The following is a 15,016-nucleotide window of genomic DNA, read 5'->3' on the forward strand; positions in this document are numbered from 1 at the left end:
AGCTGAGTAATTATATAGACCCTTTGTGCTGTATAATTAGGCCTATAATTGGGGAGCATACCATGGTAAAAGTGGCATAAGCATGGAAAATAAACCAATACGTCTGTTTTGTTAGATCCATCGTAGACTTACAGATCCATCATTACGTGTACAATTAAAAAGGTGTAACCATTAGTTCTAATGAACATATATATCATTTGCCAAATTTCTTTCTCCGAAATCAGGTCATTCCAAAGCACTAAACCCCCCTGCAACCCCTCACTAACACACCCCTTCCAATCAGTGCATTCCTGGCATGAGAGCTTTCCTCCAACTGTCCCGGAATTGAGGAGTTGTCCTGATCTTCAGGACGGCAGTATAGTCCCCTGAAATCTGAGGAATGCTTAAAGCATATATTTTACCGTCACATACTCACAATAGAGGTAGCCGTTCTGTGTGCTAAATTATATCACAGAGAAAGCAACCTAGATATTATAGCGTTATTGAGACACGAGGCACCATAATATCTCTTTATGGGGTATATTCAATACCTGTCGGATTTAGCACCTGGTTAGGGAAATATAAAGATCTGCTAACCATAAGAAGAGGTAAAATTTAGGATCCTGTGTAGAGTCGACTAAGCAATCTAGGTTCCTATCTAGGGCCCAATAGGAGTTGAGAGGTCCGGATCACTGTAACACGTTTTCCTATGTTCCGTTTTGGGAAAGGGGATGTGTGGGAGGGATTCTCATTACCCAGGGCCCCATTGGATCTTAATGAGGCTCTTGAATACAAATTCTAAATCTACTGTGTTCACAGGCCCATCACCTCCGAAGGATGTCCGTGCAGAACCTCGGTCTCGGGACAGCGTGAAGCTGGTCTGGTCTGCTCCCGATGATCAGAATGGGGGGATAATTAAGTACACAGTTGAGAGCCGGAGGCTGGGAGTTCCTGGGGAGCAGCAATGGGCGGATACAGAGAGTAACAACCAGACCTGGCATATTATCAGTGGTCTGAACTCCAGCACAGTCTATCAGTTCCGTGTGCGTGCCAACTCCAGAGTGCCGGGAGAATGGAGCCATACGGTGACTACGGAAACATACAGCGAGGGTAAATGTCTTTGTAGGCTCTGTATTCTTAGCTTTACATAGCGGTAGCCTATTCCACTCCAGACGCGATAGGGTTAACTCATACAGGCGAGACGGTCCATTCCCAACCATCATGCATTTCACATGCCCGGATTGGTTGCTATGGGAAACACCTACTGTAAACATGTCCCTTTTAGAAGGTTTGATAAATCTCCCCTAGTATAGTAATCTGCTATATTATATGAGGTGCCTCATTGTATAGACCATTGATTAATTGCCATTTGTGCCCATAGAATCTCATCTCACCGTCATCAGCATGGAGAGCCAAAACCCAAAACCATCCGAATCCGGTCAGCAGCTCATCCTGGCCATTATTGGTTCCGTCTCAGTCACGTGCTTCACCATCATCATCGCCCTGCTCGCCCTCTTCTGCATTAAAAAGAATTTGTTCCATCGCAGGAGGATGTTCACGTACCAGTCTGGATCTGTGAGTAATAATGCGACATACTGCAGCACAGTGGTCACATCGGCCAATCAAAGTTTTATCAATTTTAAAAAGCCTTATCACAATATTTTCACTAGGGGGCAGTGTTCCCCTGGCATCTCACATGGGGGTAAATTTACTAAGGTGGGAGTTCTATTTAAGATGGGATGTTGCCCATAGCAACCAATCACACTGTATTCCAGGTATTATTTTCTAGAAGGTGCTAGATAAATGAGAAGTGGAATCTGATTGGTTGCTATGAGCAACATCCTATCTTAAATAGAACTCCCATCTTAGTAAATTTACCCCATGGTATTTAGTTTCCTCTGTGCAATTTATGTTAAGAGATTAATAATGTATTAAGAAATAAATAACCTAATAACATTCAGAAATCTGTACCCAAACATTTCAGCAACATTTCTACAGTCAGATATTTGTGCTGTGATCATTCAGGAACCAGTTTCCCCGTTACAGGGCAGCCATGCCATCTTTTAGGCCAGTAGTCCTCAAACGTTTTTCTTCCGTGGCACACTGAACAGTTACATGACCACACGTGACTCACTGAGCAGTTACATGACCACACGTGACACACTGAACAGTCACATGACCATACGTGACACACTGAACAGTCACATGACCATACATGGTATAAAAATTATATTAAAATAAATGTAAGTGAACCCTACTGAAGCCAAAGCACACACTCCCATCTGTTCTTACATAGCAAATCACAGTTCCCCCCTCAACACCAGAACTAGGGGGGTGTGCCAGCAGCCCCGGGTTTAGGTGCAGCCCTGGGTTTTGGCGCAATCCCTCCCTGTTACGGTGCTGACAGGTGGGACTTTGTTTTAACATGTCGGCGCAGTACCAAGTGGCACAGGGGGGAGCGCAAGATAGCACACTCTCCTCCTCTTGCTCTGCTGATTGGCCAGAGCACGACCTGCATGAGCGGGGAAAGTGGGTAAGCACACTCTCCTCCATTTGCTCTGCTGATTGGCCAGAGCACGACCTGGATCAGTGGGGAAACCAGGTGAGTACACGCTCCTCCCCTTGCTCTGCTGATTGGCCAGAGCGTGACCTGTGGGACCTGGCCTTTTATTTGTCACCCCTCTGTCATTGTACGTGACACCAGGGACCAACTCGTGACACACTAAGGTGATATAACACACAGTTTGGGAAAACCGTTTTATCCTATATAAGGATGTCCCAGGAAGCCACCCAGATACAAAAATGGCTGAAGGTGGGCATAATATCTGACCCCAGAGAGTCTTCAAAATCCTACTGAAACGTAAAAATCTCACTGTAAAGAGACCAGGGTGGGACATTTCCTATATCTCCAGAATTGTACAATATACTAATGCCACGAGCCATAGCACTGCACTATTCCAGACATAGTAACGATAATAATCCCACAGACTGTAATTCTACTTCTGTTCTCATGGCGCTTCCATTGTTCTGTCCTCACAGGGAGAAGAAACCATCCTGCAGTTCAGTTCCGGGACGCTGACCCTCACTCGGCGCCCCAGGCCTCAGACGGACCCTTTCTCATACCCCATCCTGGACTGGGCGGATATTAAATTTGAGGATGTGATCGGAGAAGGGAATTTTGGTCAGGTCATAAAGGCCATGATTAAAAAAGACGGAGTACGGATGAGCGCGGCCATCAAGATGTTAAAAGGTGAGGACACTGTTACGTCTCACGTCTGCCAAGTTACTGTACCGGGCATAGATTAGGGTTACATAATAAGGGTTACATTATCAGGTGCCCCTATTACTGTATATTCCCCATCAAAGCACCAAATGTAAAGGAGCTGACCACTTATGATATCCCTTCCTTAAATGAACATGCCCCCACGTAAGGTCTACAGGGGACCAATCACATCTACAAGATAACGACTGGCTAGCTCTGATCCACGTAGCTCTTCAGCGGCACAGAGAGCCCTTTGGGCAACATGGAGGTTGAGGGGGGGATGGAGGGGCTGTATCTGCTATGCAAGGCGGTTACATTCTAATTAAAATGAAGGCAAATACTTGGAACTAATTAAACATGCCCCATTTCTTTTGCAGAGTTTGCGTCTGAGAATGACCACCGAGACTTCGCAGGGGAGCTGGAGGTCTTATGCAAACTGGGTCACCACCCGAATATCATCAATCTGTTGGGAGCCTGTGAGAACAGAGGTACCACAGTAGCCTATCACAGAACAGCCTGATTTTAAAGTGGAACTAAAATAAATAATTGCAATATACACGTATTTATTGTTTTATATTGAAACCTTCTGTAAATATCTGCCACCGTGGGAAAATCGCATCTCTATGAAACCACTGTGAAGATGGGGCATGTTATATCTCGTTAAGGGAACATTTACTGGGAAAAGCTTAAGATAAAATTAAGGTGCACATACACTAGTGCAATTTTGCCCGATTTCATCCGATTCCAACGTTTCGGGACATTAAATCGGATGAAAACTGGCAACTCACAGGTGTTTTACCTCCGATCCTATACGATACGTGGGAGCATCGGATAGGAGCCCCTACTGCACTATAGATATATCGTACCGGCAGCCTTGGCTGGGGTCACATACATAGAAACATAGAATTTGACGGCAGATAAGAACCCCTTGGCCCATCTAGTCTGCCCTTTTTTTTTTTTTTTTTTTTACCATATTTTTATCTCAATCCTTATTTGATCCTTATTTCTTTGTAAGGAGATCCGTATGTCTATCCTAAGCATGGTTAAATTGCTCTACTGTCTTAGCCTCTACCACCTCTGATGGGAGGCTATTCCACTTGTCCACTACCCTTTCTGTGAAGTAATGTTTCCGCAAATTTCCCCTGAACCTCCCCCCCTCCAGTCTCAGTGCATGTCCTCGTGTCCTATTGCTTCTCTTCATTTGGAGAATGTTTCCCTCCAGGACTTTGTTAAAACCCTTGATATATTTGAACATTTCTATCATGTCCCCCCTTTCCCTTCTCTGCTCCACACTATACATATTGAGATTTTTTAGTCTTTCTGGGTATGTTTTGTGATGTAGGCCATGCACCATTTTAGTTGCCCGTCTCCGTACACTCTCTAATGTATTAATATCCTTTAGAAGATATGGTCTCCAGAACTGAAAACAGTATTCCAGATGACCTATACAGTCAGTGGCATTATTACTTCTTTCTTTCTGCTGCTGATTCCTCTCCCAATGCAGCCAAGCATCTGACTAGCCTTCCTCATTGCTTTGTTACATTGCTTACCTGCCTTTAAGTCATCTGAAATAGTGACTCCTAGATCCCTTTCCTCCTCAGTAGTTTGCAGTATGCAAAAGGACTGTGGGGGTCATTCCGAGTTGTTCGCTCGGTAAATTTCTTCGCATCGCAGCGATTTTCCGCATAGTGCGCATGCGCAATGTCCGCACTGCGACTGCGCTAAGTAAATTTGCTATGCAGTTAGGAATTTTACTCACGTTTTTTTCTTCGTTCTGGTGATCGTAATGTGATTGACAGGAAGTGGGTGTTTCTGGGCGGAAACTGGCCGTTTTATGGGTGTGTGTGAAAAAACGCTACAGTTTCTGGGAAAAACACGGGAGTGGCTGGAGAAACGGGGGAGTGTCTGGGCGAACGCTGGGTGTGTTTGTGACGTCAAACCAGGAACGACAAGCACTGAACTGATCGCAGTGGCAGAGTAAGTCTCGAGTTACTCAGAAACTGCACAGAGATGTCTTATCGCAATATTGCGAATCTTTCGTTCGCAATTTTAAGAAGCTAAGATTCACTCCCAGTAGGCGGCGGCTTAGCGTGTGCAAAGCTGCTAAAAGCAGCTTGCGAGCGAACAACTCGGAATGACCACCAGTATACGATGAATCATATGCGATCCTGCCTCGGGAAGCTGCCGCGCGGTTCAAGGGTGATCATATGCGACTTCTCCCCTCCGAGAAGTCGCATAAGTGTATGGCCAGCTTTCTAGAATGTAATGTTATCTTTTTATTTATGTACAATACATTGTTATAGCGTATACACTCGTGTTTTCTATTGACATAATTTCATTATTTTTCTGTGTTACCCGGTAACATGAAGCCTTAACACAAGACTGACGGAGAGCTTTATGCTGTCTTGCAGGATACCTGTATATCGCCATTGAATACGCCCCATTTGGGAACCTGCTGGACTTCCTACGTAAGAGCAGAGTCCTGGAGACAGACCCCGCATTCGCCAAGGAACATGGGACGGCGTCTACACTTACCTCTCAGCAGCTGCTGCAGTTTGCCTCGGATGTAGGAAAGGGGATGCAGTACCTGAGTGAGAAGCAGGTATGGGCTCTGTATAAAGAATACATCTTCCAGTGCTGAAATGATGAACATTGTATAGAAGGGGTGTATTTATCAAAGTACGACACCTGTGTCTGACTACCAGAACCTGTAGCTCCCTCCTACATTACCCTACGGTGCCTGATGCCTGAGCCCCAAGTCTGGAAGTCTGCAGGCAGTTTTGTAGATGATGGAGGAAGTGTCACATGACGGGATTGAGGTCCAGCCAATGAATTAAAGCGTTTATTGTAAAAGCATCTGCTCAGTTCCATTGTCTCCAGACGGTGGAAGAATTTGAAAACCAGATTCTTGGCGTAGCAGGAACAATGAGATGGCATACATTAGTAATAATGAAAAAATAGATGATACATCAAGTAGTAAATTTGCAGTCATAAGGTATATTGGGTGGTCTTCATTTGCGCTCGCCACACTGTCGATAAGCCAGCGGTCGGGCTCCCAGCGCCGGTATGCTGGTCGCCAGGAGCCCGGCCGCCGGCATATCGTAGTGAACCCATATTGGGTGGTCTTCAGTATGCCGGCGGTCGGGCTCCCGGCGGCCAGTATACCGGCGCCGGGAGCCCGACAGCCGGCATACCGACACTTATTCTCCCTCGTGTGGCGCGTGTAGCGTGGCGAGCTCAGTGAGCCCGCAAGGGGCTCATTTGCGCTCGCCACACTGTCGGTAAGCCGGCGGTCGGGCTCCCGGCGCCGGTATGCTGGTCGCCGGGAGCCCGGCCGCCGGCATATCGTAGTGAACCCGGTATATTTCCTTCTTATGGCTTGTGCTGGCCTATACTGTATAAGATGTTTCTCTAGCCATAGTTAGCAACAGCACCTCCTTAATGGGAACCTAGAAATTATGTAAACTATCTTACAAGACAAAGTATCGTTTATCAGGTCCTTAGGAATATTGCAGGGTTTAAAGACTGGTGTTCATTGCTGGCAAATGCAACAAAGTACAATAAACAATTTCTCTGGGGAAGACTGTCCATAGACAGGGATACCAACATTATTACAATCACAAGCAATCCTAGCAGCTCATTTTTTTGTATCCCATCTCATCCTCATGGGGCTCCCACCTAACATCACCTGTAGAGGTAAATAGCTCTTAATGATTGTGCATTTGCTGTACCAGGCATGTACTAATCTTGGGGGTCTCTGGTGCTTTCCCAGTTTATCCACAGGGATCTCGCTGCCAGAAACGTTCTTGTTGGAGAGAATTTAGCAGCCAAGATCGCAGACTTTGGGCTTTCCAGGGGAGAGGAAGTTTACGTGAAGAAGACCATGGTAGGACATAAGTCTTACTGTACCATGGCTGTCTCGGAATGTAGGGTGTGAATGAATGCAGCGTGTGAATGATGCCTGAACCTGATCTTTCTCTGTAATATCCTGGTCAGGGCTGAATGAATGACGGAACTGGAAATTCCTATTTAAGAAGATTTTTTTGACTGGTTCTTAGTTTTGTGCTAATTCTGGTTTCTGTAATATTGCAGGGCCGCCTCCCAGTGCGCTGGATGGCCATCGAGTCTCTAAATTACAGTGTCTATACTACAAAGAGCGACGTGTAAGTCACCGCCATATCTTCGATATGGCACCAGGCTGGTGTTACACTTCAATGTCTCATAGAGATTAAAGACTATGATGAAAAAAAACATCAATTATTTTATTTATGTAGGATACATGTGTTGTATGGTTTCCGGTAGGTTGCTGTAAAGCACAGGTTCTCAAACTCGGTCCTCAGTACCCCACACGGTCCATATTTTACAGGTCACCTGTAGATTTTTAAAATGTGGCAGTTGGTGATACGCAGTGCAGCAGCTGGGTGACCTGGAAAACGTGAACCGTGTGGGGTCCTGAGGACCGAGTTTGAGAACCACTGCTCTAAAGCAAGTAATAATCTCCATATGAAACATAGATACAATAATCCTCCAAAAAACTCAAAATGGGTTTTACCTTTAACACCTCATAAAGGGTTATATATCCTTATATAAAAGTTAATCATAGACCATAGAGGCCGGTCCAACAAAGTGGATTTCAAAAAAGACATTTTCTCCGAATTCAACATCTGGAACAACATACATGTATTGAACCTTTTGAATTTATTTATGTTTAGCATTTCATCACCTTTAGTTATATAAAAGCATGAACCAGAGTATTGCTATAGAGGTTACGTCTTATATCTACATCTCTGGAACACTAAAGTGAATGTGCAAATATAACACAAAGACCCAAATGTAGCCCTCTCAGGGGGTTAGATGTATCAAACCTTGGAGAGAGATAAACTGGAGAGAGATGTAGGGCCTCAGTATAGGGACCCATTTATAAGGAGATATGGCCATTACGCCAAGTGTGGGGCAGTGCACAGTGAAGGTTACTGACTTGTCTGCAGGTCCATAACAGATTTACTTTGTCGCACAGGTGGTCCTTCGGGGTCTTACTCTGGGAGATCGTCAGTTTAGGTAAGTGAAGAATTAGCCAATTTTAAAAGGAGTTTTTGGATCTTTTGTGGGACATTTATATTCATTTTCACAGTTATCTATGCATCGGACAACATTAGCGCAAAAATATTAGTAGGTAACAAGTCGTCAGGATGTTTTTACCACCCTAAATAAACAAATTGTTATATTTAATGCAATTTCCCCCAAAAAGTGTCCACTAGAGGGCACTGTGCGATATGCTATTCCAGGATAAGTAATTCTGCATACACAGGCCCTCATTCCGAGTTGATCGCTAGCTGCTTTCGTTCGCAGCGCAGCGATTAGGCTAAAAATCGACACTTCTGCGTATGGGGCGCACTGCGCACGCGCGACGTACTTTCACAAAAGCCGATGCAGTTTTACACAAGCTCTAGCGACGCTTTTCAGTCGCACTGCTGACCGCAGAGTGATTGACAGGAAGTGGGTGTTTCTGGGTAGTAACTGACCGTTTTCGGGGAGTGTGTGTAAAAACGCAGACGTGCCAGATAAAAACGCAGGCGTGGCTGGGGAAACGTAGGCGTGGCTGGCCGAACGCAGGGCGTGTCCGTGACGTCAAAACAGGAACTAACTAGTCTGAAGTGATCACAAGCTAGGAGTAGGTCTCGAGCCACTCAGAAACTGCACAGTCTTTTTTTGTATCAGCGCTGCGATCCTTTCGTTCGCACTTCTGCTAAGCTAAGATACACTCCCAGAGGGCGGCGGCCTACGTTTGCACGGCTGCTAAAAGCAGCTAGCGAGCGAACAACTCGGAATGAGGGCCACAGTCGGCTGATTCTGCCACTGTGACAGTTCTATATAGCGGGTGGATGAAAGAGTTTGTGGCAGTCGGCCAGAGCAATACACCAACCAAGCTTTGGTTGGTGTATTGGCTGGTTTAGGCTCATTAGTATTGGCCAGCTTGGTATTGGTCAGTTTAGGCTTATAAGTATCGTAGTATTAGTATTGTTTGCTGTGGTTGAATAAATAAGCAAATTTAGATTTAAAATCTCGAGGCCTAAATTTAAGCCTGGAATTTACGGGGCCCATACGCCAGGAAGCTATCGGGGCAAATCCCCGTTCTGCCGATGCCTGGGTTGGGTGAACGTGAAAATCCAACATGTTGGATTTCCTCGATTGGTCCAAAAAAATATTGGAATCGGTGCGTCTAAGATTTTTAACATGCAGCATTTTGCCAATTCTCGACGGTCTTTGATCGCTGATCAGCGGATCGGTATCATCGAAACGGGGAATCGGCATGTAAATGTATGAGACCATTACATATTGGTGCTAGCTGGTAAATCTTCCATAAGGAGTGAGACACATATTCATTAATATCTCTGCCACTTCCAGGTGGAACACCATATTGCGGGATGACATGTGCGGAACTCTATGAGAAATTACCGCAGGGTTACAGAATGGAGAAACCCCGCAACTGTGACGATGAAGTGTAAGTGTTTAGTAATGCTTATTAATGAGATCATGGGTCTGTGATTACTTTTCTGTCTCATGTACCTTACACTGTACGCTGCAGGGTACAGTGCACAGTACATGAAAGTACTTTATACATAACAAGGTAGATGCATAACTGTCCCTCCATATTACCTCTTATACATCTATATGGTCAATAAGCTGAAATATAACCAGCATACCTCCATATTACCACAAAACATCACACATAGTCAGTACAGTATATCTCCATATAACTTCACACACTGCAACATATCCAATACGCCACGACATAACCTGTATACCTCCAAAAAGCCCCAATCACCACCAAATAGCCAGTTTCGTTATATATCCCCAATCTTACCACATACTGTAGCTAGTATATCCCCATGTAGCCCCAACCACACCACATTGCCAGTATACTGCCATATAGCCCCAGTTACCACCACATAGCCAATTTATAGCCGTATAGCCCCAACCACCACCACATAGCCAGTATATATGCATATAACGTCACACACCACCACATAGCCATTATGCGATGACATAGCCAGCATACTGCTATATAGTCCCAACCATCACCACTCAGCCACTATACCTCCATATAGCTCCAACCACCACCACACAGCCACTAAACCTCCATATAGCTCCAACCACCACCACATAACCAGTATATCTGCATATAACGTCACACACCACCACATATCCATTATGCGATGACATAGCCAGCATATTGCTATATAGTCCCAACCATCACCACTCAGCCAGTGTACCTCCATATAGCCCTAACCACCACCACATAGCCAGTATATCACCATATAGCCCCAACCACCACCACCACATAGTCAGTATATGTCTATATACTGTAGCCCCAACAACCACCACCACCAGTACACAGTACCTCCATATAAACTGAACCACCACCACATAGTCTGTATACCACTATATGGCCCCAGCCACCACCACATAGCCAGCATACTGCTATACAGACCCAACCAGCACCACTCAGCCAGTGTACCTCCTTATAGCCCTAACCACCACCACATAGCCAGTATATCACCATATAGCCCCAACCACCACCACCACCACCACCACATAGCCAGTATATGTCTATATACTGTAGCCCCAACCACCACCACCACCACCAGTACACACTACCTCCATATAAACTGAACCACCACCACATAATCTGTATACCACTATATAGCCCCAGCCACCACCACATAGCCAGCATACTTCTATATAGACCCAAACATCAACATTTAGCCAGTGTACCTCCATGTAGCCCCAACCACCACCACATAGTCAGAATACCACCATATAGCCCCATCCACCACCATGTAGCCAGTATACTGCTATATAGCTCCAACCACCACCACATAGCCAGTATGCCACCATAAAGCCCCAACCACCAGCACATAGCCAGTATATCTCCATATAGTCCTAACCACCTTCACATAACTAGTATACCACCATAAAGCCCCAACCACCACCACTTAAGGTGGGTACACACTGGCCGATATATCGGCCGTTCTATTGAACGGGCGATATATCACGGGTCCGTCGGCCAGTGTGTATGGGCGATATGTCTGTGAACTCCGTCGTTCACAGACATATCGCGTCGGCCCCGCACAACAGCCGACGGGCAATATATCTATCGATATATTGGCGCATCGCTGTGTGTGTACGGGCGACCAGCCGGCCGCCCGTACACATGCTGCGGCGGCCGGCGGTGATTGACAGCTGAACTGGGCCGGCGTGTGTACACGCCCGCTCAGTTCATGATGTCAGTCCCCGACGGATCGGGCAGTGTGTATGCACAGCACACTGCCCGATCCGTCCAAAGCTATATATCTATCGGTGTGTACCCATCTTTAGTCAGTATATCTCCATATAGCCCAACCAACAGCACATAGTTAGTATACCTCCATATAGCACCAACCATCGCCACATAACCAGTATACCACCATATTGTACTAACCCCACCACATAGCCAGTATACCTCTATATATCTACAGCTACCACCACATAGCCAGTATACCTTCATATAGCCCCAGCCACGACCACATAGTCAGTATAACACCATATAAACACAAACACCACCACCACATAGCTGTATACTTCCATATAATGTAGACCCAACCACAACCATGTAGTCAGTATACTTCCATATATACTCAACCACCACCACATAGTCAGTGTACCACCATATACCCCAACCACTACTACATAGCCAGCATATCGCTATATAGATCCAACCACCACCACTTAGCCACTATGCCTCAATATAGCCCCAACCACTGCCACATAGTCAGTATACCACCATATACCCCAATCACTACTACATAGCCAGCATATCGCTATATAGACCCAACCACCACCACTTAGCCAGTATGCCTCAATATAGCCCCAACCACCACCACATAGTCAGTATACCACCATATACCCCAACCACTACTACATAGCCAGCATATCGCTATACAGACCCAACCACCACCACTTAGCCAGTATGCCTCAATATAGCCCCAACCACCACCACATAGTCAGTATACCACCATATACCCCAACCACTACTACATAGCCAGCATATCGCTATATAGACCCAACCACCACCACTTAGCCAGTATGCCTCAATATAGCCCCAACCACTGCCACATAGCCATGTATACTGCTATATAGCCCCAACCACCACATAGTCAGTATATCTCCATATACCTCCAGCCACCACCACCACATAATTATACCTCCATATAGCCACAGCCACCACCACATAACCATTATACCTCCATATAGCCACAACAACCACCACATAGCCATTATACCTCTATATAGCCACCACCACCACATAGCCATTATACCTCCATATAGCCACAACCACCACCACATAGCCATTATACCTCCATATAGACGCACCACCACCACATAGCCAGTATACCTCCATATAGCCACAACCACCACCACATAGCCATTACACCGCCATATAGATGCAACCACCACCACATAGCCATTACGCCGCCATATAGACGCAACCACCACCACATAGCCATTATACCTCCATATAGCCAGAATCACCACCACATAGCCATTATACCTCCATATAGCCACAATCACCACCACATAGCCATTATACCTCCATATAGACGCAACCACCACCGCATAGCCATTATACCTCCATCTAGACGCAACCACCACCACATAGCCAGTTTATTGCCATATAGACGGAACCACCACCACATAGCCATTATACCTCCATCTAGATGCAACCACCACCACATAGCCATTATACCTCCATATAGCCAGAATCACCACCACATAGCCATTATACCTCCATATAGCCACAATCACCACCACATAGCCATTATACCTCCATATAGACGCAACCACCACCACATAGCCATTATACCTCCATCTAGACGCAACCACCACCACATAGCCAGTTTATTGCCATATAGACTGAACCACCACCACATAGCCATTATACCTCCATCTAGACGCAACCACCACCACATAGCCAGTTTATTTCCATATAGACGGAACCACCACCACATAGCCATTATTATACCTCCATATAGACGCAACCACCACCACATAGCCAGTTTATTGCCATATAGACGGAACCACCACCACATAGCCATTATACCTCCATATAGACGCAACCACCACCACATAGCCAGTTTATTGCCATATAGAAGGAACCACCACCACATAGCCATTATACCTCCATATAGCACCTCATGCCACCACTTTGCCAAAATGCCTATGTAACCAATACAACCGCATATAGCCTCACAAGCCAGTATTTCCTAATATACCATGAAGTTAAAATGGCCACATATACAATATGCTGATATTTTATATGCCTCCATACTGTATATGATGGCACAAAACACCACGCAATATAACCTGCTGTCATGACCCAGGGAGTGCCCCTCGCATAACTCTTCAGGAGGTGTTGTCCATCACTCCTCTCATCATGTACGCCTCTGCTTATTCATAGCACAGTGGGGGTTGTGGAAGCAGGATGATATCATTCCCATGGACCTATGATCTCATGAATCTGGTTATCCCCGTTCAGTCTATGTAATAGACAAACTTTAAAAAGCTCTGGTGTTGGATCCTTGGTGAATATTCAAATGCTGTTTCCATGGTGATCAAAGAGCGTGTGCTCTTGTTTCAGGTATGAACTGATGCGGCAATGCTGGAGAGATCGACCCTACGAGAGGCCTCCATTCACCCAGATATCCCTGCAGCTCATACGCATGTTAGAGGCCAGAAAGGTACGAGATCAGCACCCCCCAACACCTTTCCCTGAATGAAGAAATACACCCCCATTGGGATGTATTAAGCCTGGAGAAGCGATAAAGCAGTGATAAGTGGAAGGTGATAACGCCCCAACCAATCAGCTCCTAACTGTCATTTTTCCAAACCGTAATGATTGGTTGGTGCGTTATCACCTTCCACTTATCACTGCTTTATCACTTCCCCAGGCTTAATACATCTGCCCCCATGTTTTAAAGGGCCACTCATTTAAAAGGCAAAACCAGGTTCTGATATTTTAAAGGGGCAACCATTTAAAAGGTGGTTTTGCCTTTTTAAATGATCGTCCATTTAAAACATCAGACAGACTTGCCGGGAACTACATTTACCCCATTGTGTGCGTGAAAATCTGCCCTGTGGGACCTCAGACCCTGACTGCGCTAATTTGATGTTCCCCGTTTGTGTCTCCACCAGGCGTACGTGAACATGGCGTTGTTTGAGAACTTTACCTATGCCGGAATTGACGCAACTGCCGAAGAAGCATAAATGGAGGATGGAGGAAACTTTAAGTTCTCTGCACGTTGGTTACCAGAGAACAGGACTTTCTGTATATGACATAAGGACTTACCGAGAGGAAGATCTCTGAGACCAGCAAAGCCCATTGCCGGATCATAGGCTGCTGTTGTGTCAGTCATCTGAGGCTGTGCGCACAAACCACACAACTGTGTAATGTGGATCCGTAGATGCTCACAGCCTGTAGCTTTCTTTATGCCTGTGTGCGTCTATTAAAAGTGTGTGTGTCTGGACGTATGTGATAAGAGTGAGACCCCCCCCTTCCCCTTTTGCACAGCTGAACACTGCCAGGCCTGGGACCAGTATGCACCCTGCAATGTGTCCACTCATTTCCCCCTGTACAGTTCTATGTTTGTTTCCATTGTAACCCAATAAACCACTGTTTGGACCTTGCTATAGTATGATCGTGATGGTAGCTGACCCTTCCAGGACCCCCTCCCTGAT

The 15,016-nt window shown here is 45.7% G+C and overlaps 1 protein-coding gene across 2 annotated transcripts in view; it reads left to right on the forward strand.

Annotated features, from left to right (window-relative positions):
- Positions 1-14,965, forward strand: part of TIE1 (tyrosine kinase with immunoglobulin like and EGF like domains 1) — an 85,963-nt gene extending 70,998 nt beyond the window's left edge. For both annotated transcript variants that reach the window (XM_063939310.1, XM_063939311.1), the window contains exons 13-23: positions 799-1,089; positions 1,361-1,554; positions 3,019-3,229; positions 3,619-3,729; positions 5,653-5,843; positions 7,014-7,127; positions 7,334-7,404; positions 8,259-8,299; positions 9,647-9,743; positions 13,920-14,019; positions 14,474-14,965. In XM_063939310.1, coding sequence (XP_063795380.1) covers positions 799-1,089; positions 1,361-1,554; positions 3,019-3,229; positions 3,619-3,729; positions 5,653-5,843; positions 7,014-7,127; positions 7,334-7,404; positions 8,259-8,299; positions 9,647-9,743; positions 13,920-14,019; positions 14,474-14,545 — 1,493 coding nt within the window. In that variant the 3' untranslated portion in view covers positions 14,546-14,965. The remainder of the gene's footprint in view (positions 1-798; positions 1,090-1,360; positions 1,555-3,018; positions 3,230-3,618; positions 3,730-5,652; positions 5,844-7,013; positions 7,128-7,333; positions 7,405-8,258; positions 8,300-9,646; positions 9,744-13,919; positions 14,020-14,473) is intronic.
- Positions 14,966-15,016: the final 51 nt, after the last annotated feature.

The sequence above is a fragment of the Pseudophryne corroboree genome, chromosome 9, assembly GCF_028390025.1.
Source record: "Pseudophryne corroboree isolate aPseCor3 chromosome 9, aPseCor3.hap2, whole genome shotgun sequence".
Classification (NCBI taxonomy): domain Eukaryota; kingdom Metazoa; phylum Chordata; class Amphibia; order Anura; family Myobatrachidae; genus Pseudophryne; species Pseudophryne corroboree.